Genomic DNA, 24427 nt, shown 5'->3' with positions numbered 1-24427 from the left:
GCAACACGGTTATTGCAATAAACAGCCCTTGCAACACGGTTATTGCAATAAACAGCCATTGCAACACGGGGTTATTGCAATAAACAGCCATTGCAACACGGGGTTATTGCAATAAACAACCATTGCAACACGGGGTTATTGCAATAAACAACCATTGCAACACGGGGTTATTGCAATAAACAGTCATTGCAACACGGGGTTATTGCAATAAACAGCCCTTACAACACGGGGTTATTGCAATAAACAGCCCTTGCAACACGGTTATTGCAATAAACAGCCCTTGCAACACGGTTATTGCAATAAACAGCCCTTGCAACATAGGTCCCTCGTCTTCAAAAGTCGTAAAGAGCAATAATAAAGAATTTGTCTCGTGAATAATTTCAACAACTGCTACTTCTCTACGACGGTAGTGAGAATTTCGGTGTTATTGTTGTGATTGTAGGCTGTTGTAGTGGTAGATTGTTGTGATTGTAGGCTGTTGTAGTGGTAGATTGTTGTGATTGTAGGCTGTTGTAGTGGTAGATTGTTGTGATTGTAGGCTGTTGTAGTGGTAGATTGTTGTGATTGTAGGCTGTTGTAGTGGTAGATTGTTGTGATTGTAGGCTGTTGTAGTGGTAGACTTTTGTGATTGTAGGCTGTTGTAGTGGTAGATTGTTGTGGTTGTAGACTGTTGTAGTGGCAGACTGTTGTGATTGTAGGCTGTTGTAGTGGCAGACTGTTGTGATTGTAGGCTGTTGTAGTGGCAGACTGGTGTAGTTGTAGACTGTTGTAGTGGCAGACTGTTGTAGTTGTAGACTGTTGTAGTGGCAGACTGTTGTGATTGTAGGCTGTTGTAGTGGCAGACTGTTGTGGTTGTAGGCTGTTGTAGTGGCAGACTGGTGTAGTTGTAGACTGTTGTAGTGGCAGATTGTTGTGGTTGTTGGCTGTTGTAGTGGCAGATTGTTGTGGTTGTTGGCTGTTGTAGTGGCAGATTGTTGTGGTTGTTGGCTGTTGTAGTGGCAGACTGTTGTGGTTGTAGGCTGTTGTAGTGGCAGACTGTTGTGGTTGTAGGCTGTTGTAGTGGCAGACTGTTGTAGTTGTAGACTGTTGTAGTGACAGACTTTAGTGGTTGTAGGCTGTTGTAGTGGCAGACTGTTGTGGTTGTAGGCTGTTGTAGTGGCAGACTGTTGTGGTTGTTGGCTGTTGTAGTGGCAGACTGTTGTGGTTGTAGGCTGTTGTAGTGGCAGACTGTTGTGGTTGTAGGCTGTTGTAGTGGCAGACTGTTGTGGTTGTAGGCTGTTGTAGTGGCAGACTGTTGTGGTTGTTGGCTGTTGTAGTGGCAGACTGTTGTGGTTGTAGGCTGTTGTAGTGGCAGACTGTTGTGGTTGTAGGCTGTTGTAGTGGCAGACTGTTGTGGTTGTAGGTTGTTTCAGAGACAAAATGTTGCAGTGACAAAATGTTGCAACAAAAGTGTTACGAAGATCAAAACCTCACCACCGTGGCCCCGAACATTAACCCACCAAGACTAAACACATTAGAAGAGCGGAAACAGTGGAAACGTTTGGGCGCGTTGTGGACCATAATAAAGTCTTCCCTTGATAATGGTCAAGCGCGAAGCCAAACTTATACACTTTTCCACTTTTTTGCTACTATACCACTTTGAAAATTGGCATAGTGGCACAGTGCTACAGTGACAGTGCTACAGTGACAGTGCTACAGTGACACAGTAGTACAGTACCCAATATGTAAATGAGAAAACTGTTTGGATAACAAGTAAAAAGTATTTTAATATTTTACACTGTATTAAGTTTGGATGAATTATTTAGTTTGCTTTTAATTTATATATCTACAAACTCCTTGAAATCTATAAAAAAATATTACTGAACTACTTCTTATTTTTAGTGTATTTTTCATAATATTCAGAACAAAATTGCATGTCAGTTCCATATATATAGGATCTACAATACCGTGTCCTGTGTGTATGATTTACAATACAGAGATCCGTGTATAAGATCTTCAAAATTGCAGAAGATGTATGAAATTTTATTTTAATGCCTTGATATGCCTACGATATCCCATTATTTAATGTCTACGATAGCCACTGCTCCAACAACCACGGTCTGTAGAGGCGATAGTCCCATACAGTAAACCCAAGATAGCGCAGGATAGCGCCGCATACTTTTTCTAATGTAAATTTAACCCCTTAATACAAAAAAACAAATAAAAAGTCATAAATGAATCATAAATTTTCCTGACGATAACATTCGCCGCAAATTTATTAGTTTTGAAAATATGCAATTATGTATTTTTTTAATAACTATCAAAGTTTATATAATTTTAATACCAAAAGAAGCAGGATATATGGAATATTTTTGAGCTCATAGGGAAGAATTTATCCTTATCCCGCAATCAATATATGCATGTGTTGTCTCTGGTGATATAACGGAATATACTGAATAAAACATACGAGACATAAAATATAATGCACCATAAATGCATTATACGTCGTACTTACATCATTCTACCAGAGGGGTTATTAAATAAGCCTCTTTGCATTTGCATTGCAAACCACTTTTCAAGTTTACCTGTTTGCAGATATTAGGAGGAAACCAAAGAGGTTTAAACCAGGTTCTCTATCAAATTGAAGTTCACGTTGGTGGATTTAGTGAGCTAGTAGGGAGGATAATGAGCTTGTGGCGCGACTAGCAATTGGATGCAAGGCTATTAAATGTCAGTTATTTTGTTACAAGTTCGGGTGATGATAATAGCCAGAGGGTAATGAGGCGAGTGAGTGGTTATAGTGAGGTGGATAGCTGGCTTGTCATTAGACTAGTTAAAGGCTAGCGAGGCTAGTGAACGGGTGGTGAAGATAGTGTACTTGTGAGAATAACTAACGGAGGGTTAGACTAGCGAAAAAATAAACCTAGCAAGTGGATAGTAAATAGTTTATTATCACGGATTCATCGCTAGTTTCTGATATCTATCTCCTAGCTGCTATTGCGTCTATTAAGCGAAAATAGAACCATATCAGAAAGCCCGTTGAACAGGTCTGTTCTTCAAGTATACAATTCAACTCCGGCAGGATATGAAGGCTGTGAAATTAACTATACCCCTGCCCAATTACGTTGCATCTGCAACACGCATCTCTGGACTACTCAACGGCTCATCAGGTGCTTGTGATGAAGTGTTTGAACAGCTCAACTGTGCGTTATTACCTTCGTTACCTTTGTTCCACCGGCTTCTCACCTTCGTAATAATTATTAATCCAAATAACTCTGTACTAAATTTCAATAATAATTAAACCTTTATCAACGCAGAAGCAAGATTGGGTATCTTGTATTTTGTTGAATATCTTCATTTAAGTATTTATTTGATGAGGACAATGTTGAGGCAATGGAATAGGATCGAATTCACATCCCTGGATATTATAGATACATAGAACACCCCTCGCTGATACAAGAACACCCCTCGCTGATACAAGAACACCCCTCGCTGAAGCAAGAACACCCCTCGCTGATACAAGAACACCCCTTCGCTGATACAAGAACACCCCTCGCTGATACAAGAACACCCCTCGCTGATACAAGAACACCCCTCGCTGATACAAGAACACCCCTCGCTGATACAAGAACACCCATCGCTGATACAAGAACACCTCCTCGCTGATACAAGAACACCCCTCGCTGATACAAGAACACCCCTTCGCTGATACAAGAACACCCCTTGCTGATGCAAGAACACCCTTCGCTGATACAAGAACACCCCTCGCTGATACAAGAACACCCCTTCGCTGATACAAGAACACCCCTCGCTGATACAAGAACACCCCTTCGCTGATACAAGAACACCCCTCGCTGATACAAGAACACCCCTCGCTGATACAAGAACACCTCCTCGCTGATACAAGAACACCCCTCGCTGATACAAGAACACCCCTTCGCTGATACAAGAACACCCCTTGCTGATGCAAGAACACCCTTCGCTGATACAAGAACACCCCTCGCTGATACAAGAACACCCCTTCGCTGATACAAGAACACCCCTCGCTGATACAAGAACACCCCTTCGCTGATACAAGAACACCCCTCGCTGATACAAGAACACCCCTCGCTGATACAAGAACACCCCTCGCTGATACAAGAACACCCATTCGCTGATACAAGAACACCCATCGCTGATACAAGAACACCCCTCGCTGATACAAGAACACCCCTTCGCTGATACAAGAACACCCCTCGCTGATACAAGAACACCCCTTCGCTGATACAAGAACACCCCTCGCTGATACAAGAACACCCCTTCGCTGATACAAGAACACCCCTTGCTGATGCAAGAACACCCTTCGCTGATACAAGAACACCCCTCGCTGATACAAGAACACCCCTTCGCTGATACAAGAACACCCCTCGCTGATACAAGAACACCCCTTCGCTGATACAAGAACACCCCTCGCTGATACAAGAACACCCCTCGCTGATACAAGAACACCCCTCGCTGATACAAGAACACCCCTTCGCTGATACAAGAACACCCCTTGCTGATGCAAGAACACCCTTCGCTGATACAAGAACACCCCTCGCTGATACAAGAACACCCCTTCGCTGATACAAGAACACCCCTCGCTGATACAAGAACACCCCTTCGCTGATACAAGAACACCCCTCGCTGATACAAGAACACCCCTCGCTGATACAAGAACACCCCTCGCTGATACAAGAACACCCATTCGCTGATACAAGAACACCCATCGCTGATACAAGAACACCCCTTCGCTGATACAAGAACACCCCTTGCTGATGCAAGAACACCCTTCGCTGATACAAGAACACCCCTCGCTGATACAAGAACACCCATTCGCTGATACAAGAACACCCATCGCTGATACAAGAACACCCATTCGCTGATACAAGAACACCCATCGCTGATACAAGAACACCCCTTCGCTGATACAAGAACACCCCTTGCTGATGCAAGAACACCCTTCGCTGATACAAGAACACCCCTCGCTGATACAAGAACACCCATTCGCTGATACAAGAACACCCATCGCTGATACAAGAACACCCCTTGCTGAAACTAGAACACCCTAAAAGGTAAACAAACTGGCTAGTTTGAAAACTAAGAATGTCCATTATAAAACGCCATACAAAGTACTGATTGAAACATAAGGCGTTGAGCTGAACCCCGCGGAGACACCTGCTCGGTCTTCAGCTACGTGTCCCTTCACCTTTCCCACGCTGGAAGAGAAATAAGCTCACAGGAAAGCTGCATGGCAAGCGTGTGTGGAGTGTCAGAAGGGACTGATGCCCTGGATAAGAACGTAATCCGCCGGGGCCACCACAGTGGGAAGGGGAGAAGGGGAAGGGGGTGTGAACGGGTAAGGGATGGGAGGGAAGGTTTCCGGTAAAGGGGAGAGAAGGTGAGGGGGGAAAAATGGAGATAATGTACAGTGATAAATGATGCTACTGGGTAAGCGTGGAAGATAAACGAATGGGAAAGAGGAGAGGAAGAAGAAAGGGAAAATAAGAAAGAAGATGGAGGAAAGGGAAGGGGGTTAAAAGATGGTTGGGGAGGCAAGGGAGAAGGAAAGGTAGGTTGGGAGGTGAGAGAAGCAAGGGGAAGGGGGTATTAAGACGGCCCCCTGCAGATGGATGCTGTTCTGTGAAAACCCATTCACCTGATCCTCCTGTCGTCCTCCGCACCACCATTAATATCAACACATCTCCCAAGGAGCCGGCTGGAGGCTGCTGTGTTCTTGCGGGAGAAGCCGGAGGAAGGAGCGGACGTGTATGTAGCGCTTGACAGAGATGTGAAGGAAAGTGTGAGACAGACGCAATGGTGGAGAGAGAGAGAGAGAGAGAGAGAGAGAGAGAGAGAGAGAGAGAGAGAGAGAGAGAGAGAGAGAGAGAGAGAGAGAGAGAGAGAGAGAGAGAGAGAGACAAACCCCTGTCACGGCCGGATACCCCATACTAAGAACAAAATCCACAATGGCCGTCACGAGGATTCGAACCTGCGTCCGAGAGCATCCCAGACGCTGCCTTAATCGACTGAGCTACGACATAGTCGTATTTGTTCATTTGATGCATCACGCAATTGTGATTACCCCATACTAAGTATCGTATACATCACATATACATAGATTTTCACATCAACATAAATTTCCCAACACATAATACGTAGCAAGAGACACATCAATACTGATTTACCACGTAACTCAGAGCAGATGAGGAGAAACTTGAGCCTTTCTTGGAGCAGGTCTGTAGTGTACCGTCGGGCAGCACAATATCTTATACCCGACCCTCTGCAGGAAGCTGTTATCAACATGAGTAAGAAACTGATAACGCACCGACCCACTCCGCACTGGGAAAGATTTCCCCTGGGACCACAGTTTCCCCACCAACAGTCTGAGATCCATATACCGAGAGGCCAGACATCTTTCAATACAAGGAAATAGCTATTTTTGGTTCAAGAAATATGACAGGAACAGCCAACTGACAGGAACTAACAGACAGCTGTTTAGCATTTACTGTCAATAATTTAATAGGATTTAAATTAGTCGTCTAGCATGATCAAGAGTAAATCCTCTGGTAGAATCCTTCGTTTCGGATTTTTGGATAAGCATAGATTCAGATTAATGTATGTTTGAAGTAGCTGAGGATTGGAGATTCGTTGGTTTAGACAAGAGTAGGTGTGGAGTATCGTGGGATATTTTACATAGAGAAAACAGTGTTTGACTAACCGTGACTTTCTGGGCACTGAGGTCTAGTTATGTTTTCGTTATGTCCTGCCTACTGGCCTTGTTGTACGGGTTGCGTTTATTTGTTTAGCTTTCTTGACGTTCGGTTTCATTGTCTTATCCGAAGTTGAAGTTGTGGATGGAAGTGGCTTACACAACTTTATATATATATATATATATATATATATATATATATATATATATATATATATATATATATATATATATATATATATATATATATATATATATATGTCGTACCTAGTAGCCAGAACGCACTTCTCAGCCTACGATGCAAGGCCCGATTTGCCTAATAAGCCAAGTTTTCATGAATTAATTGTTTTTCGACTACCTAACCTACCTAACCTAACCTAACCTAACTTTTTTGGCTACCTAACCTAACCTAACCTATAAAGATAGGTTAGGTTAGGTTAGGTAGGGTTGGTTAGGTTTGGTCATATATCTACGTTAATTTTAACTCAAATAAAAAAAAATTGACCTCATACATAATGAAATGGGTAGCTTTATCATTTCATAAGAAGTAAATTAGAGAAAATATATTAATTCAGGAAAATTTGGCTTATTAGGCAAATCGGGCCTTGCATAGTAGGCTTAGAAGTGCGTTCTGGCTACTAGGTACGACATATATATATATATATATATATATATATATATATATATATATATATATATATATATATATATATATGTATAATAAAAACAAATATAAGAAACACCGTTCGTACTTGTATTAAAAAATAATCCATATATTCACGCCTGAAGCTTGTGGAAATTTGAAGCTTGCATTAGAAAACGGTGAATGTAAAGGGGGGTGGGAAGAGGTGGAGGAGGAATGGAAAGGGTGGAGGAAGAGATGGGAAGGGTGGAGGAGGAGGAGAGGGGAAGGGTACAGGAGATGGGAAGGGTGGAAGGAGGTATGTGAAGTGTTTTAAACTGTCTGGCGCTCCGAATTTAGTTCAGCAAAATGTGTCCGCAATAATTTTAAAGCAGTAACTCAAATTTTTAATCCGGTCGTCACTTTTATCGTGACAAAATCCTCATGGGTGCGTTTCATTTGAATAAAAATCATATTACACTTTCAAATGTATCTTACCTTTTTTGTTATTTTTAATATAAAATATTTGTGTTGAATTGGGTAGTTTCCCCAACTAATTTAGTACTCAGAATGGCCCAAGTTTGGTTACTTAGCAGGTACTGAACGCTCTTATGAGGTGGTAGTTTCAACTGCTTTCTGACAGTGTAATAGTATGCAGAGTTCTCCCAACCATTCCCTTGCTCATGTGATGTCATTCATAACACGTAAGGAGCACGTTGTCATGGCGCTAACTACTCCATAATAGGGTAATTATCCCATAAAATACAGGGTAGTTAGATGCAAACACGTTGTTTTCATCCCAGCTTGACCCAGCATCAAGCTGGGTCAAGATTGGGATGCTTGACCCAGCATCTCCCTTTTTTCCCCCTTTTTCTTAATTCATGGAACAGAGAAGTACTTGGTTAACCAGTAGTAGTAGAGAGGCATCAACTAGTTTACCATAACATGAATATTCATCTCAATTTTTAACAGTTTAGCCTTTTGTTATCTCCTTTGATTCTCTTGCGTAGGTCATTTGCATATCATTTCAACCCTCAACAATCTCATTTTGCTTGTATATGAGAGTGTGTGTAACGAGCCGTACGGTAATAACCGCTAACTCTGAAAGTAACTTCATGCCTATAACTGCCTTCAAAACAAAATTGCTTGAATATACTGACCTGATATTCTTCCCATAAACAAAAACACATTTTTGTTCCTGCATTAATTTGGATTAGAGTTTCATATGACTTGTATTGAAGTTAGCGTGAAAGACGCAGAAAGAGGGGGAGGGGGAGGGGGAATTATCAGGAGAAAGTGTCAAGCCATTACGACTATATAGCACTGGCAAGGGGTCAGGATAAGGATTTGGGATGAGACGGGGGGGGGGGGGAAGGAATGGTGTCCAACCACTTGTGGATGGTCGGGGATTGAATGCCGACCTGCGTGAAGCGAGACCGTCGCTCTACCGTCCAGCCCAAGTGGTTGGGGCCTTTGAGAAAGGCCTGAGAAAGGCCTTTGATACTGTTAATCATAATTACCTCTTACGTAAACTCCATCATTTTGGAATCCGAGGCCATACACTGGACTATATCCAATCCTATCTTAGTGATAGACACCAATGTGTAGCCATCAATAATATAACCTCTCCCACTCTACCAATAACCGTTGGAGTGCCACAGGGCAGCATTTTGGGACCTCTCCTATTTCTTATATACATCAATGATCTGCCTAATGTCTCTAACATTCTGAAACCTATTTTGTTTGCTGATGATACTACCCTCATCTACTCTAACCCCAACCGACATACACTAAATAATGTTGTTAATAATGAACTAAAAAAAGTCCACTTATGGATGTCAACCAACAAACTAACACTTAACATAAAAAAGACCTACTACATCTTATTTGGAAGCAAATCTACAAATGCAATTCAGCTTCAGATAGACAATGTAAACATTAGCAATGAAAATGATAGAAAGTTTCTCGGCCTATTCCTAGACAAGAATCTCAACTTCAGTACCCTCATACAACACATAACTAAAACTGTTGGTATAAGTCTCTAAAACAGTTGGTATACTCTCCAAAATCAGATATTATGTACCTAACTCTGCTCTCATCTCTCTATATTATGCATTAATCTCTCCCTATCTTAATTATGGTATCTGTGCATGGGGTTCAACCACTGCAAACCATCTCAAGTCCATCACCACCCAGCAAAAATCTGCTATCAGAATAATAACAAATTCTGCTTTCAGACAACACTCAGCCCCCTTGTTTAACTCCCTAAACATGCTAAACATAATCTCACTCCACAAATTCTCTTGTGTCAACTACATTTACAAAACCCTGTTCTTAAATGCAAATCCTGCTCTGAAACTCTCCCTGGACAGATGTAATAGGACCCATTATCACCACACCAGAAATAAATATCTCTTTGATATTCCCAGAGTCAAACTTAATCTGTGTAAACACTATGCAAATAAAGGGACCCAGTCCATGGAACTCACTCCCTATTGAATTGAAAAGCTGTCCAACTTTTGCGTCATTCAAAAAAATACTAAAAAGTACCTAATTTCATCTTCATGTTTTTTACCTTTTGCTTTAAAATTGCACTGTATCTATTGCTACCAAATCTCCCAATCTTTATATACCCAATCTGAACATCTTTATCATTGTGATCATTGCTGTCTTCTTATATGTGCTGTCAATCTGCTGTATGGTGTCTATTAATCTTGTTTAAATTACCAATCAAGCTGTCAATGTAATCAATCAGAGCTTTAATTTACCAATGTGCTTTAATATACTTACTAATCTCTCTCATCTCATTTTTTTTCTTGCAATGTTTTTGTCATCATTTTATAAATTCTGATAGAATTTACCTACTTAAAATTATCTGTTAGATTAAGGAACTGCCCGAAACGCTGCGCGTACTAGTGGCTTTACAAGAGTGTAAATACTGAGCTATGCTATGTATTCTCACAAACCCAATGTACCTTCTTGTATATAAATAAATAAATAAATAAATAAATATAAAGTGCTTGACGCTTTCCCCCCTGATAGTTTCCTTCCCTCCACATTCAATGACTCACGTTCTCAAGGTAAACTAAGTCTACGAAAATAGTTTTCTCATTCGGAATCATATAATGGCAATGTCTTCATAACACACGAGTATTGTGAGTGTTATGTAGTTAAAGTTCTATACTTTTAAATGTAAACTTTCGCAATTATAAATGTACAACCATTTATAAATAAAGCCGTTGATTTTGTTTGATTTAATAACATATTCTAAAAGGGTTTACTTCAGTCGAAAACCCCATGAAATCACTTGAAAAACACACACCAACCCACTAAAAAATATACCATCGTTGTAAACTCAAATTAAAAAATTACAAGGACCGGCTTTAACATATTCCATTATATAAAGGCACCCATAAAATTATTTTTAAAAGTGCGTAAGGGACCTCTGTCACAACACCCCCACTACCAGCTGGGTCTCAGAGCGCCCCAAATATGCCAGCATCTTCTTCCCCTTAGCCAAGGCAGATTTCGGAAACCTGGCAGGCTGAAAACCTTAACTAATGACCAGTTTGGTGTTGTAAGGAGAGTTTGAGTGGGCTTGTTAAGGCCTAGTTACAGAGACTGGGTTGCTATCATTATTCTTGTGGCTACCGCCGCTGGAGTGGGGGCAGGGCGATTGTGGTGGTGGTTCCTGGGGTGGTGGTGGTGATGGTTGTGATGCTACGTGTGGTGATTGTTGTTGGGATGGTTGTGTGATTGATGGTCGTCGACTAGGAGACCTAGTCGACGACCGGGCCGCGGGGTCGCTGAGCCCCGAAATCATCTCAAGGTAACCTCAAGGTGGTGCCTGAGGTGGCGACGATGGTGGTGATGCTTATAAGGTGGTGGTGGAGGTGGTGGTGATTTAGCAGCAGGTCATGGTGCTAACGGAGCTACATGTGGTGATGATGGAGATTGAAGAGGGTTCCAGGAAGGTACTCATGAGTCCTGACTCGACCTTCATATTCCTTTACGTGCCAAAATCATGCCTATCTCAAACTCCTAAAAATCCATTAACATCATTCCACTCATAACTCTCATGGTCGTTCCAACAGCAGTTTTCTAAATATGCTCTTCACTCCTCATATAGTCGAGAAAGCCCATAGTTATCATGCCTTTACCTGCAGAAAGTTGATCATTCAATCTGGATAAATTCCCTCGAAATTCCCCAGTAGGGTATTGAAAGAAATTCTACCAAATTCACCTGCCTCTCTTAAATGGTAGTTTCTTAAACCTCCCATTAAGTCTTTCAGATCCTCAGATTGACTTGTGCAAATTTCTCGCGAACTCGATACAACTGTTTGGGTAATTTCTCTTAACATTATATTGTTTCGACTCATGAAACTGTTCTTGTATTGTCACTGAAGATCTATTTCAACTGGTAGTCAACCTCTTCATTTTTCAACTGGTAGTAAGCCTCTACTTTCTTCAACAGGTAAACAGCCTCTTCTCTCTTCAACTGGTAGCAAGCCTCTACTTTCTTTAACAGGTAAACAGCCTCTTCTCTCTTCAACTGGTAGCAAGCCTCTACTTTCTTCAACAGGTAAACAGCCTCTTCTCTCTTCAACTGGTAGCAAGCCTCTACTTTCTTCAACAGGTAAACAGCCTCTTCTCTCTTCAACTGGTAGCAAGCCTCTACTTTCTTCAACAGGTAAACAGCCTCTTCTCTCTTCAACTGGTAGCAAGCCTCTACTTTCTTCAACAGGTAAACAGCCTCTTCTCTCTTCAACTGGTAGCAAGCCTCTACTTTCTTCAACAGGTAAACAGCCTCTTCTCTCTTCAACTGGTAGCAAGCCTCTACTTTCTTCAACAGGTAAACAGCCTCTTCTCTCTTCAACTGGTAGCAAGCCTCTACTTTCTTCAACAGGTAAACAGCCTCTTCTCTCTTCAACTGGTAGTCAACCTCTTCATTCTTCAACTTGTCACTTTCCCATTGCTACCTGCTTGTGGCCTGAAGACCATTCACTCCGACATTCAACTAACTGTCGGGAAAGACAGATATTTAATATTCTCGACCAATATGCGTCTACCAGAAGCATGAAAATACAATTCAGGAAATCCGCTACGAGTGAGGAGCTGATCCCTAAGAACGTTACGCCCTCACTCAGGATCTCCAGATAACAATGTAAAGCAGCTTAAGCAGAGACCTGGAGAGTTTGGCGAGGAGGAGGAGGAGGAGGAGCGGCGGATTTGGCGAGGTTGGAGAGGAGGTTCGAACCCTGGTGGTGTATTAGGGTGAAATTTCGTACTTTGTGTGCTCTGAGAGGAGTTTTCGTACCTGGTTGTGTTGGGGAAAGGTTTCGAACCTGAAGTCAGTCGGAGAGAAGATTGGTAAATCTTAATCTAAATCTAAATTGGTAAAGTACTAATGGTACTTTAGTATCTTTTAATAAGAAACAAGACAAGCAGGAGACGTTAAATTAGAGAAAAGCATCAATGACATACATACCAAACAAGGATTAAGACAAAAAATAATGAAAGAGGGCGCAGGAAAAGGTCTGACAATCTAGCTAAATCACTCTGAAAAGTTAAAAAATAATTAAGTTATCAGCAATTAAACAGTTAAATGGTCTGAAAGATGGCTACTCGACATAAACCCAAGTCGCAGTAAGGCAATGTAAGATGGAGGCGAGACGAGAGACCACGAAGTTAATGCATTAAGAAAAAGGCAGCTTTCAGAATCAGATAAAACAAAATATTATTAATGTGCTCGAGAAGTCACAATAACGTGGCTGAAATATGTTGACCAAAACCATCCACTAGAAAGTGAAGGGACGACGACGTTTCGGTCCGTCCTGGACCATTCTCAAGTCGATTGTCTTGTGTTTGATTTGACAATCGACTTGAGAATGGTACAGGACGGACCCGAAACGGCGTCGTCCCTTCACTTTCTAGTGTGTGGTCTGGTCAACCAAACCACACATCAGAATGTGATGAAATGACGACGTTTCAGTCCGTCCTGTACCATTCTCATGTCGAATACACGGTCCAGGACAGACCGAAACGTCGATCTTTCTTCATTTTGTGAGGTGTGGTTTGGCTATCTTACTAATGTGGTCAAATTGACAAACAAATCTCCAGAAACTCATTTTATTTATTTATTTATTTATTTATTTATATACAAGAAGGTACATTGGGTTTGTGAGAATACATAGCATAGTATTTACAATCTTGTAAAGCCACTAGTACACGCAGCGTTTCGGGTAGAAACGTATCATATCAACAATATTCCCATCAATACTTATGTAAAACTGAAAAAACGTGAGAATTGATTTCAGAAATTTGGATAAAAAAGGGCATTTATGACACTATGTAATATGAATTGATTAAATTGCAGGAGTATGCGGCTTCTCCATGGAAACCCCATTAAAAATAAGTCACTAGATGAAACTGCAGAAAACTCGGAGATTTGCTAGTGAATGTCTTTCAAAACGGAGAAGATTGGAATACAAGTAAATCTAAATATATCTACATAAGATAAGGATTGAAAAATGAGACATGATCGCGACGTATTAGATCCTAAGGGATATTGATAAAGTACATATGCAAGTGCAACAGCAGAAAGGGAGACCCCTTTTGCCGCTCAATACGTTGGAGAGACTTACTAAATTATTCCATAATTTATTCCTATAGCAATTTGGATACAACATTAATTATACGAGATGGGATAGTTGAGACTAATACTATACATAGGTTTATATCTACAAATAATAGATAGGTCGGGATGGAACACAACGGAATAGTATAATGTATAATAAAATTATGTATAATGTATACATAGGCCAGGTTAACCTGAGCGTTCTTACTAACCAAGAAGTGTCACCTGGTGAAGCAATACTTAAAATTCACACTTCGAGTTCCTTAAAATTCCTGAATTCCTTAAAATGCAACACTTCGAATTCCCCAATATTCCAAAATTCCATAAAATTCCTGAAATCCTTTAAATGCATCCCTTAAAATGAAACACTTTGAATTCATTAATTACCCCGGGATAATAAATCATCAAAAAATATTAGATATAAATAACTTGCTCACAGTAGTGAGCTCAGTCATTTACTTCGGATTGGTAGTTTTCATTTAGCAGTTTTAATGGCCAGAGAGTCATTTGATCTCACTCTCTATACAACACAATATTTAGAGGCATTCACTAAAATATTTTACAAATAGGAACATATGACCAATTACGAGTTTCTAGTTCGGACACAAGGGTTCGCTCTCCAGAATAGACATCATAGTTGCATCAAACAAATCACTTCATTGGTAGAAAAATTAATAAAATATTGCATTCATGCAAAATGTGAACGGGGGAAAACCAATCAAAAGTTATCATTGCACAAAAAATGCATTGTCGAATTTACATCGTTATGCGTAGAACTGTGGGCAGAAATAATTTCAAATCGTATTTGGTATGCATATTTTGTCTATTGATTCACGCGGCCGTTCCAAAATAATGAACATTAGTTTAGTGCGAAACTAAGTTTTTAAATTTTAAATAACGTGGCACTGAAATAAACAACCCGAACTTTATTTACCTGCTAATTGCATTTATAGGCAGAGAACAACGTCATTCGACATTTAATCGCAGAGTTTGCTATCACGACCGATATCATAAATGATAACATACTGGCTGCTGCTGTTATTCTTGTCTTCTTAATCCCAGCTCATACAATTAATTATAAATATATATGATGAGGCAATGGCTACAGAATTATAGAAATACCAGCAATGAATATAAACACACACATGTTTATATATATATATATATATATATATATATATATATATTTATATATATATATAATGTGTGTGTGTGTGTCTAAGTGTAAGAGAATTCCTGACTCAAATGAGTTAGATGCTTAAGGCTAACTTCACCCAACTTTTACGTATGACACATGTAAGGTATGCGACAGTCACAGAACAGTCAGGGGTCGGCCCAAGTACCATGCTTCAAGAAATATCAGTATATTAATTACCTCCTGTGCGATTTTTAAATGAGGGTTGTAAAACCGTAGAGTTTGTCGTTTACTTCCGGTCATTTACGCTCTTCACGCAAAAAATAGACATAAAACTGTACAAATATTTTATTTGGCATTAGGTTAAATTAGGTTAGGTTAAGATTATTAATAGTTGTTTATGAATATGGGATATGTAAATAATAACTATTATTTGATAAATAGACCCTAAGGATAAATGTTTTATATGTAAGTTTTCTCTCTAAGAGAGGAGAGTGAGGGAGAGAGAGAGAGAGAGAGAGAGAGAGAGAGAGAGAGAGAGAGAGAGAGAGAGAGAGAGAGAGAGAGAGAGAGAGAGGGGAGAAGTGGGGGATGTGATAGAGAGTAGGAACACTGCTAGAGAGAATGAGAGCGGAAGAGGAGTATCGATTTGCGAATCCGTAAAAAAAATGTCACCTATTACATGATACCATATTTTATGACATGACATGACATGAGAGGACAGGTTAACCGAGTACTCACCTCCACCTAGCTATCCTTCTCTCCTCACCTATCCTCAGCTACCGCTGTCCCTATGATCACCCATCCTGCAATCATGACTCTGCTTCCTCCACCAATCCTTCCCAATCCATGCACACCTATCCCAACAATTTCTCCTCAACCTCTCACCAACCAATCACCCACTATCAACCCCTTTCTCTCCCCTCTTAACACACAACCCATTCCCTCCCTCTCTTAACAAGTCCCCCTCCAACCAGTTGCCATTTCTTGAACCCCCATTCCCGTGTCTCACTTCTAGTCCCCCTCCTTCAATCCTACACGCCATTTCCCCTTCCCACACTCTCACCCCTACACCCTCCCCTTTCCCACACACACACACAACCCCCCCCCACACACACACGCACACACGCACGCAGGGAATACCATAATTAATCAACGCCTGAAGACCAAGCCAGTTTTGTTCTTTTTTTTTCATCTTCGTCTGAAACTAATGAGATGCGTTTTTAATTGTTATATTTTTTCAATTACTAACGGTCATATTTTACCTGCAATTTGTATCGTATTTATTTAAAAGGGGCTGTAGCGTTTTGAAGTGTTCAGTTTTTTTTTTTTAGTGGGTTTAATCTCTTTTTTTCCCCTTTGAGGAGTTAAGAAATTCTAGAGATTATAAAATTCAGTTCAGTATTTGTTACCCTGCCTTCTCCTGTGCAGGCGATGAGTCACAATAACGTGGCTAAAGTAAGTTGACCAGACCACACACTAAAAGGTGAAGGGAAGACGACGTTTCGGTCCCTCCTGGACCATTTACAAGTCGATTGTGACTTGAGAATCGTCTCACAGTCGACTTGAGAATGGTCCAGGACGGACCGAAACGTCGTCGTCCCTTCACCTTCTAGTGCGTGGTCTGGTCAACCTGCCTTCTCCTCTTTGGTTTTCATTAAGTTTGTTGTGTTATATGTTCTAAAACGTCTGATGTCACTAGGAAGTACCTTTGGTAACAGGAAGGCTAGGGGGACGACTCAAGCTTGTTCGCATTTGTGTTCCTCACGTGGCCCCACCAAGTGAGGTGATTCGATGAAATATTTATACCCAAGTTGACCACCGAGCGCTGCTGTCGGATCTTGGATAAATAGTCTCACGACTACCAAGAATTTTGTACAGTCAGTGTGGTCTAGTGGTTAAGGTACCAGGTACGCCAAGGTGCATAGTGCTCCTGGCTGTCTGGGTTCGAATTCTTTTGGGGTGTGGAGTATATATTTATATTATATATATATATATATATATATATATATATATATATATATATATATATATATATATATATATATATATATATATATATATATATATATATATATATGGCTACCACCTTTGGTTAAATAAGTGAAGACCCATAGATTTGGGGAAGAAAATCAAAGGCACCCGAAAAACCTAACCTAATCTCAACCAAATATGCACATTTCTGAAATTAAAACCTGGGAAGCTAGAGCACATTTCTGACTACACACCTTAAGGCAACATTTCATTAATCTTTCATCGGAAGTCAAGATTAATAGATGGCGCTTAATTCAGGAAATTTCTCTCCCGAGGATTCAAGGAGCCTTTTGGTGTAGAGGTCAAATATTATTCCAACACTTTCTGTAAATAATATGTAATGATGTTCATAAGTTTGTGGTGTGTGTGTGTGTGTGTGTGTGTGTGTGTGTGTGTGTGTGTGTGTGTGTGTGTGTGTGTGTGTGACCGTTTGCACTCAACCAATAACTTTCGCCGCACAGTTAAATAAATGCTTAAAAAAAATACCGAGCTATAATTCAACAGACACACTCAGGCACTCAATTGCAACTTGAGTGCATTATTCCCCCATCCTGGCGGAGACATAAAAGCATACAGGCAAAAAAAAAACAAAAAAACAAACACGTACCGGCATTTCACAAATAAAAATAAAAACAAATAATTTATTACTTCACTACGATAAAGCAAGTTTTTTTTAGGGGGGGAGGGGGTTCGTGCTATAGCTTAATGTTTCTTTGGTTCATCTTTATGCTTTCTACGCTTTTTTACACATGTCTACCTGTTTGCCTGTCTATCTGTTTGAATATCTGTTTCTCTCTCTCCGTCTCTCTCTCTCTCTCTCTCTCTCTCTCTCTCTCTCTCTCTCTCTCTCTCTCTCTCTCTCTCTCTCTCTCTTTCTCTCTCTCTCTCTCTTTCTTTCTCTCTCTCTCTCCTCGTAATTTGTGCCTGACCTGTTTGTCTGCTTGAATTTGAATTAATCACCATCGTGTCGCTCTGATGTAATTTATATGTCTGTTTTTATCCGGCTTCCCTCTGCTGTTTTAATTAATTTCGTTTACATCGATATTGCAAACTGATTTATATAGGTATTTTTATTACTTTTATTATTATTATACATTATATATATATATATATATATATATATATATATATATATATATATAAATAAAGTTCATCGAAGCAGCCAGTCAATGGGTAACCATTGCACACCCATTACCCCAACCACAAGCCCCGGAGACCACACACAGACCAACCTGGATTGCCCCATAATAGATATGACTGCCATAACAATGGTTGAAAACGCATCTGCTGAAAACAAAGGCTGCCGCCTAGCGGTAACAGCTCTCCATGGAGGGGATTTTTTTATTTGCTGCGCCGAGTGCAGCGCTGAAAACCCGCCCTTCGTATTAGAGTAGCCCTTCACCTTGCCGCCCCCATCCTCACCGAGCACAGGTGAATCTGTGAAAGCGCGATAGTAGACCATACCATTCATGGTCTGGTATGTTGTAAATCATACGGTAAGATTGCAAGACATGAAGAAGTCAACGACATCATCAAGTAGAGCCTCGCCAGCAATAAGTTATCTTATATAATTGAAAAAGAGTAATCAAGACTGAATTTTATTGAATACCAAAGATCATAAGTCAACAATTTGCGAGATGTATTAACTGTTGACGTAGTCGTATGATGTATTAATTGTTGACTTAGTCGCATGTTTTGCTCATCAACTTGTTGACAAAACGGGTTCTATAATCGTGCATATTTATGATATGTCGAAATTTATGTATTCGTACAAATGGAAAGTCTATTCAAACGACCCCCTGTGGCAGCCTATCCTCAAAACACGTGCCAAATGGAAAACAAATCTGTCACAAATAAAATTATATCGAAAATACAACTCTTTTAGAAATCGAAACCTGTTGTGAATGAAACCTTATTTATGAATAAAATCCTCTTATGAATGAAACTTTATTATGAATGAAACCTTGTTATAAAGGTAACAGTCTTTTGTATGAACCCTTGTTTTGAATGAAACACTATTTAGAATGAAACACTATTTAGAATGAAACCTTGTTATTAATTAAATCCTCTTATGAACTAACATTACTATGAATGAAGCCCTCTTATGAATGAAGCCCTGTTATCAATTAAAACTTATGAATTAAGCCCTGTTATCAATTAAAACTTATGAATTAAGCCCTGTTATCAATTAAAACTTATGAATTAAGCCCTGTTATCAATTAACACTTATGAATGAAACTGTTATCAATTAACACTTATGAATGAAACTGTTATCAATTAACACTTATGAATGAAACTGTTATCAATTAACACTTATGAATGAAACTGTTATCAATTAACACTTATGAATGAAACTGTTATCAATTAACACTTACGAATGAAACTTATCAATTAACACTTACGAATGAAACTTATCAATTAACACTTATGAATGAAACTGTTATCAATTAACACTTATGAATGAAACTGTTATCAATTAACACTTATGAATGAAACTGTTATCAATTAACACTTATGAATGAAACTGTTATCAATTAACACTTATGAATGAAACTGTTATCAATTAACACTTACGAATGAAACTTATCAATTAACACTTACGAATGAAACTGTTATCAATTAACACTTATGAATGAAACTGTTATCAATTAACACTTATGAATGAAACTGTTATCAATTAACACTTATGAATGAAACTGTTATCAATTAACACTTACGAATGAAACTTATCAATTAACACTTACGAATGAAACTTATCAATTAACACTTATGAATGAAACTTATCAATTAACACTTATGAATGAAACTACATTATAAATGATAAACCAATAAATTCGCTCAAATTTTAATCGAACAGTGTATCACTCACTTCCTATGTTCGAATTACTCCTCTCAAAATACTTCATTCACTAATTATAAATACAAACAATTGCCAACAAAACCGAAGCACCAAACATAATTAGCCCTTGGAGTGTCTATTCACAAAATATATAATAATATTAATTATTTTTTTTACTCTTTTGGATTATAATTGAGCAAAATTCTTAAATGCGTCTTTGAGGATTTCTGATTTCTATCTACGACTGTATATTTAGCAAGTAGTTTTTGTAATTATCCCGTCTATAAACAAAATATTTTTTGATAAATATAAATTCAACATTGAAATGTTGGATGAAACTGCATTTTATCTCATTTAATGCTAAAAAAGTAGTAGTTTAATATATCATAGTAGTTTAATATATCAACAATTTCCTAACAACGATTAGTAACGAATACCCATTTTCCAGTGTTAAACAAGGATCCAATTCATGCCCATCCTCACAACACTACTGAGGTGATTAAACACAATCGCTGATATGGCTCAAAATCTTGCAGAAACAACGTTGAAATCATTCATAGAGGGTGTTGCGTATGCAACGCCCAGGTTCTTGTGTATTGCAGTTATGAGTTTGTTATCTGACTTTTAAAATGCATTGTGTCATACATTAATTTCCTCCTCTTATAATTAGATTAATTTAAATCACTTTTATGTGGTATATTTCATATCCTTTTTATATGTTATATTTAATTCCCTCCATTATATGTCAAATTTCATACCCTCCCAATTAAGTGTTATATAGTATAATGGGGAATGAAATATATTTAATTGAATGAAACAAATTTATTTCATATATAAAATGGAGGAATGAAATATATTTCATTCCTCCATTATATAATCGAAATGACTTGGCGCTTTTCCCCCCCTGATAGTTCCCTTCTTTATTATATTTTATATATATACTTTATTATATTTTATATATATACTTTATTATATTTTATATATATACTTTATTATATTTTATATATATACTTTATTATATTTTATATATATACTTTATTATATTTTATATATATACTTTATTATATTTTATATATATACTTTATTATATTTTATATATATACTTCATTATATTTTATATATATACTTTATTATATTTTATATATATACTTCATTATATTTTATATATATACTTTATTATATTTTATATATATACTTTATTATATATCCCGTTATATATTAAATTTCATTTCCTAACATTACATCAAAACACTAACGAACAAGCTCGAAAAATTACAAATAAATCGTAGATATGTCCTAAAGTCTCACAGAACCGTCGACCAAAAGCGTCAGAGTGTTCAGGTGTTGCATACACAACACTCTGTGGCGGGGAGCAAATTGCAAGTGTCTGAGGGACGGATGCGTTGCACGACGGCCAATTGAAACAACTCATGACGCCGTGTTGCAGAGAATACACGATTGCAAACATGAAAGCTATATATATATACACGGTCGTAAAGGCCTAGCTCTTGCCCCATAGCTACTGAAATTTTATGTAAATGCTTTATTAAGGGCATAAACGTGTACAAATCTATTTTTGTCATATATACATATCTAATTAAAAGAGTAAACATCATGAAAACTTCAGGGTTTCAGGTTGGGTTGAGATGGGTGAGGGTGGAAGCATCATCAGTATTCCCAACAGCTGGTACAGAAGGGGTGACCGCATTGGATAATTACAGTGGACCCGGCAGCCAATTATACTCTCCCGTCCGGGTCTCTTAATTACACACACACTGACGGTGTCGTTCCAACTACACCAGCCTAACAATGCTTTAATAAAATTTGAAAAAGTTACAAATCGGAATTTAGGCATTTGAACACTTAAATTGTATACATTCAGCTTGTGAGAGCCTTGGTCTTGTTATCAACGCTGGTAAAACGATGGTATTTAACAGACAAATTGGTAATCGCAAAAGTGGACATACCAGATAACATACCAATAGACTATGTCTCTTCTTTCAAATATCTTGGTATCTCAATTCCTTGTACCTTAACTGCAGTCAATAAGTTACATCAACAATGTAGAGACAGACTCAAGGCTCTCTGAACTGTTGTGGGGTACAGCCCTAAATACGGTATTAATATTAGAATAACAACAATGATGTACTTAACATATATAAGGTCTCTGATAGACTATCATGCACCAGCTTTACTCCTGCAAAATGGCAGACTTGGCTAAAGATATCTCCGGCAGTTCGGCTTGTATAGGGATCTAGATGAAGTAAAGCGCAAAGTGTGTAGACAAGGACAGAGGGACACACTAGAACACTATATCTTGGACTGTAATAAAATTGAGTTATTTAGAGATAAATATAAACTCACGTTGTATGAAATGACAAACCATCTTATTACTAAGGATAAAATACCTGAAATCCTTGCACTGTATCCATACTTCGCTTCCAATAGACAAACGACATATGAGATTAAGAAACAAGTAGTATTTTGTGTTTATTAATAATAAACAGCAGCTCCCCTATGACTGTAATATCTCCATTGCTCAAACAATTATGTATTAGCGATGAGACTTACCATTAATGTAAAATGATTAACTTTCAATATATAGCTCTTGAAACAGAGCATTCTCTGTAACTAGCTGACATTATAATTATAAGGTGTGAAGGATGAAATTGTTAATGTAATCATCCCCATTGAGGTCTGATAAAGACCTTTTGTGCCCTATGTAATCCTTTTTGCGCTACCGCTCGCAGGATGAGTATGGGGTGCACAATAAACTAGCCGCCTCCGGCGGCAACAATCAATCAACGAACAATGCATTACGCATACCTCAACAGTTTTAATGTGCTATGTCCTCGCTGACGGGGACAGGAAGCCTCTACTTAGTCTTATCGAGGTCCCCCTTGGTCAACTATTGGCCTTCCCCTGGAAGCAATCCCCACAACAACTGTTTAACTCCCGGGTACCTTTTTTACAGCAAGGTGAACAGACGCATAAGGTGAAAGGAAAGATGCCCAACCATTTCCGTCTCGGTGGAGATTGAGCCCACTAGGACCCTCGGCTGTGAACCGAGGACGTAGACCACTCAGCTACACCCTATAGAAGCAATCCTTCCTATTTTCCCACAAAAAGTCATTTAATTAGTGGAATAGAGTTAAGTAAATATAGAGTTAACTCTAATATAGAGTTAAAGTAATACAATAAAGGCAAAATTAGTCAATTTGTTATCAAAGAATGATTTTACACGACGGAATTTTGGGTAAAAACATTCAAGGCAAAGTATAAAAGTTGGCATTTGCTGCCTTTTATAACTTTAATAAACATAAAATATAAACGGGAATAAAACAAAGATGATTTTTTTTTAGGGTTTTAAGATTAAGGTTTTAAGATTAATATTTTACTGAACAGACCATCAATAAGTGCTTGAATGGTTAGTTTTATAATATAAATGATTAAATTAGCCATTCGTCTACTTATTGATGGTCTATTCAGTAAAATAATAATCTTAAATTTTATTACATAAAAATTATTAGTCATTTTCGTCAGGTGCAATGGAAAACGAATATGATTATAACTTAAATCACAATCACAAAATATTGTGATTTCTGTGATTATAAAGTTGACTTAGGCACAGCTGGGAACATCCTGTGTGTAGGTTCGAACCCTCATCACGGCCCTTAGGCATTTACTTAATTGATTATGACTTTCTCAAGAAAATAAGTTAAAAAAAACTTAAAGTCATTACTTCGTCATGAACTAGTCACCGTTTTCTGCGAAGGGAGGTCTAACAAACTAAGGAGGAGCTCTTTTATTTTTGTTTTCCTTCCACTTCTAGACTGTCTGGAGGGGGGGGGGGGGGCTGAGGAACAGATGTAAGGACATATTTCAAAGTTTTCCGATCCCGGGGCGCTGATCACCTCCGCCCCAGAGAAATTGCAGCCGGACAATCTTGGTGAGGTGATGAATGGTGAGTCTGGTAGCAGAGAGATGTTTCTTCGCTGGCTTGCGCGCACTATTCACTGCTCTGAAGGGAATGGATGACCCTTTGCTCGGATCCCCTGCCTCTCCACCCTCCCCCCCCCAAGCCCGTCCTCCTAAGGTTACCCAACGTCAAGAAATTGTTGTACTTAAAGGGCCCTTATTCTAACCTATCAGAGGACCCAAAACAGAATACAGGACAGTATGTCAATTTCGTGAGCCGCTTCCGTTTTCCAGTACGACAATTTTTTGCCTTTGAGAATACGTCAAAATGTGACGGGCTATTAGGAGCCCGGGTCGTTCACCCTTCCACCACCCCAACCTTCTTTACGTCACTCAAGCTCGTTTATCAACTTGTAACCTCAGTCTTGTTTTGCTTTCTTGAATTCCTCCTCACGTGTCAGTTTGAGCAATCAGTATTGATTACTTTCTTGCATTCCTCCATTTTGGGTGTTCTTAATCTTATTTACTTTCTT

The 24427-nt window shown here is 38.8% G+C and overlaps 1 protein-coding gene across 1 annotated transcript in view; it reads right to left on the bottom strand.

Moving 5' to 3' along the window:
• Positions 1–424: 424 nt before the first annotated feature.
• Positions 425–24427, bottom strand: part of LOC138366823 (uncharacterized) — a 155745-nt gene continuing 131742 nt past the window's right edge. The window contains exon 5 of the mRNA XM_069328109.1: positions 425–1387. Coding sequence (XP_069184210.1) covers positions 425–1387 — 963 coding nt within the window. The remainder of the gene's footprint in view (positions 1388–24427) is intronic.

The sequence above is a fragment of the Procambarus clarkii genome, chromosome 20 (genome assembly GCF_040958095.1).
Source record: "Procambarus clarkii isolate CNS0578487 chromosome 20, FALCON_Pclarkii_2.0, whole genome shotgun sequence".
In the NCBI taxonomy this organism is placed as follows: domain Eukaryota; kingdom Metazoa; phylum Arthropoda; class Malacostraca; order Decapoda; family Cambaridae; genus Procambarus; species Procambarus clarkii.
This window is presented reverse-complemented; position numbering and strand designations above follow the sequence as displayed.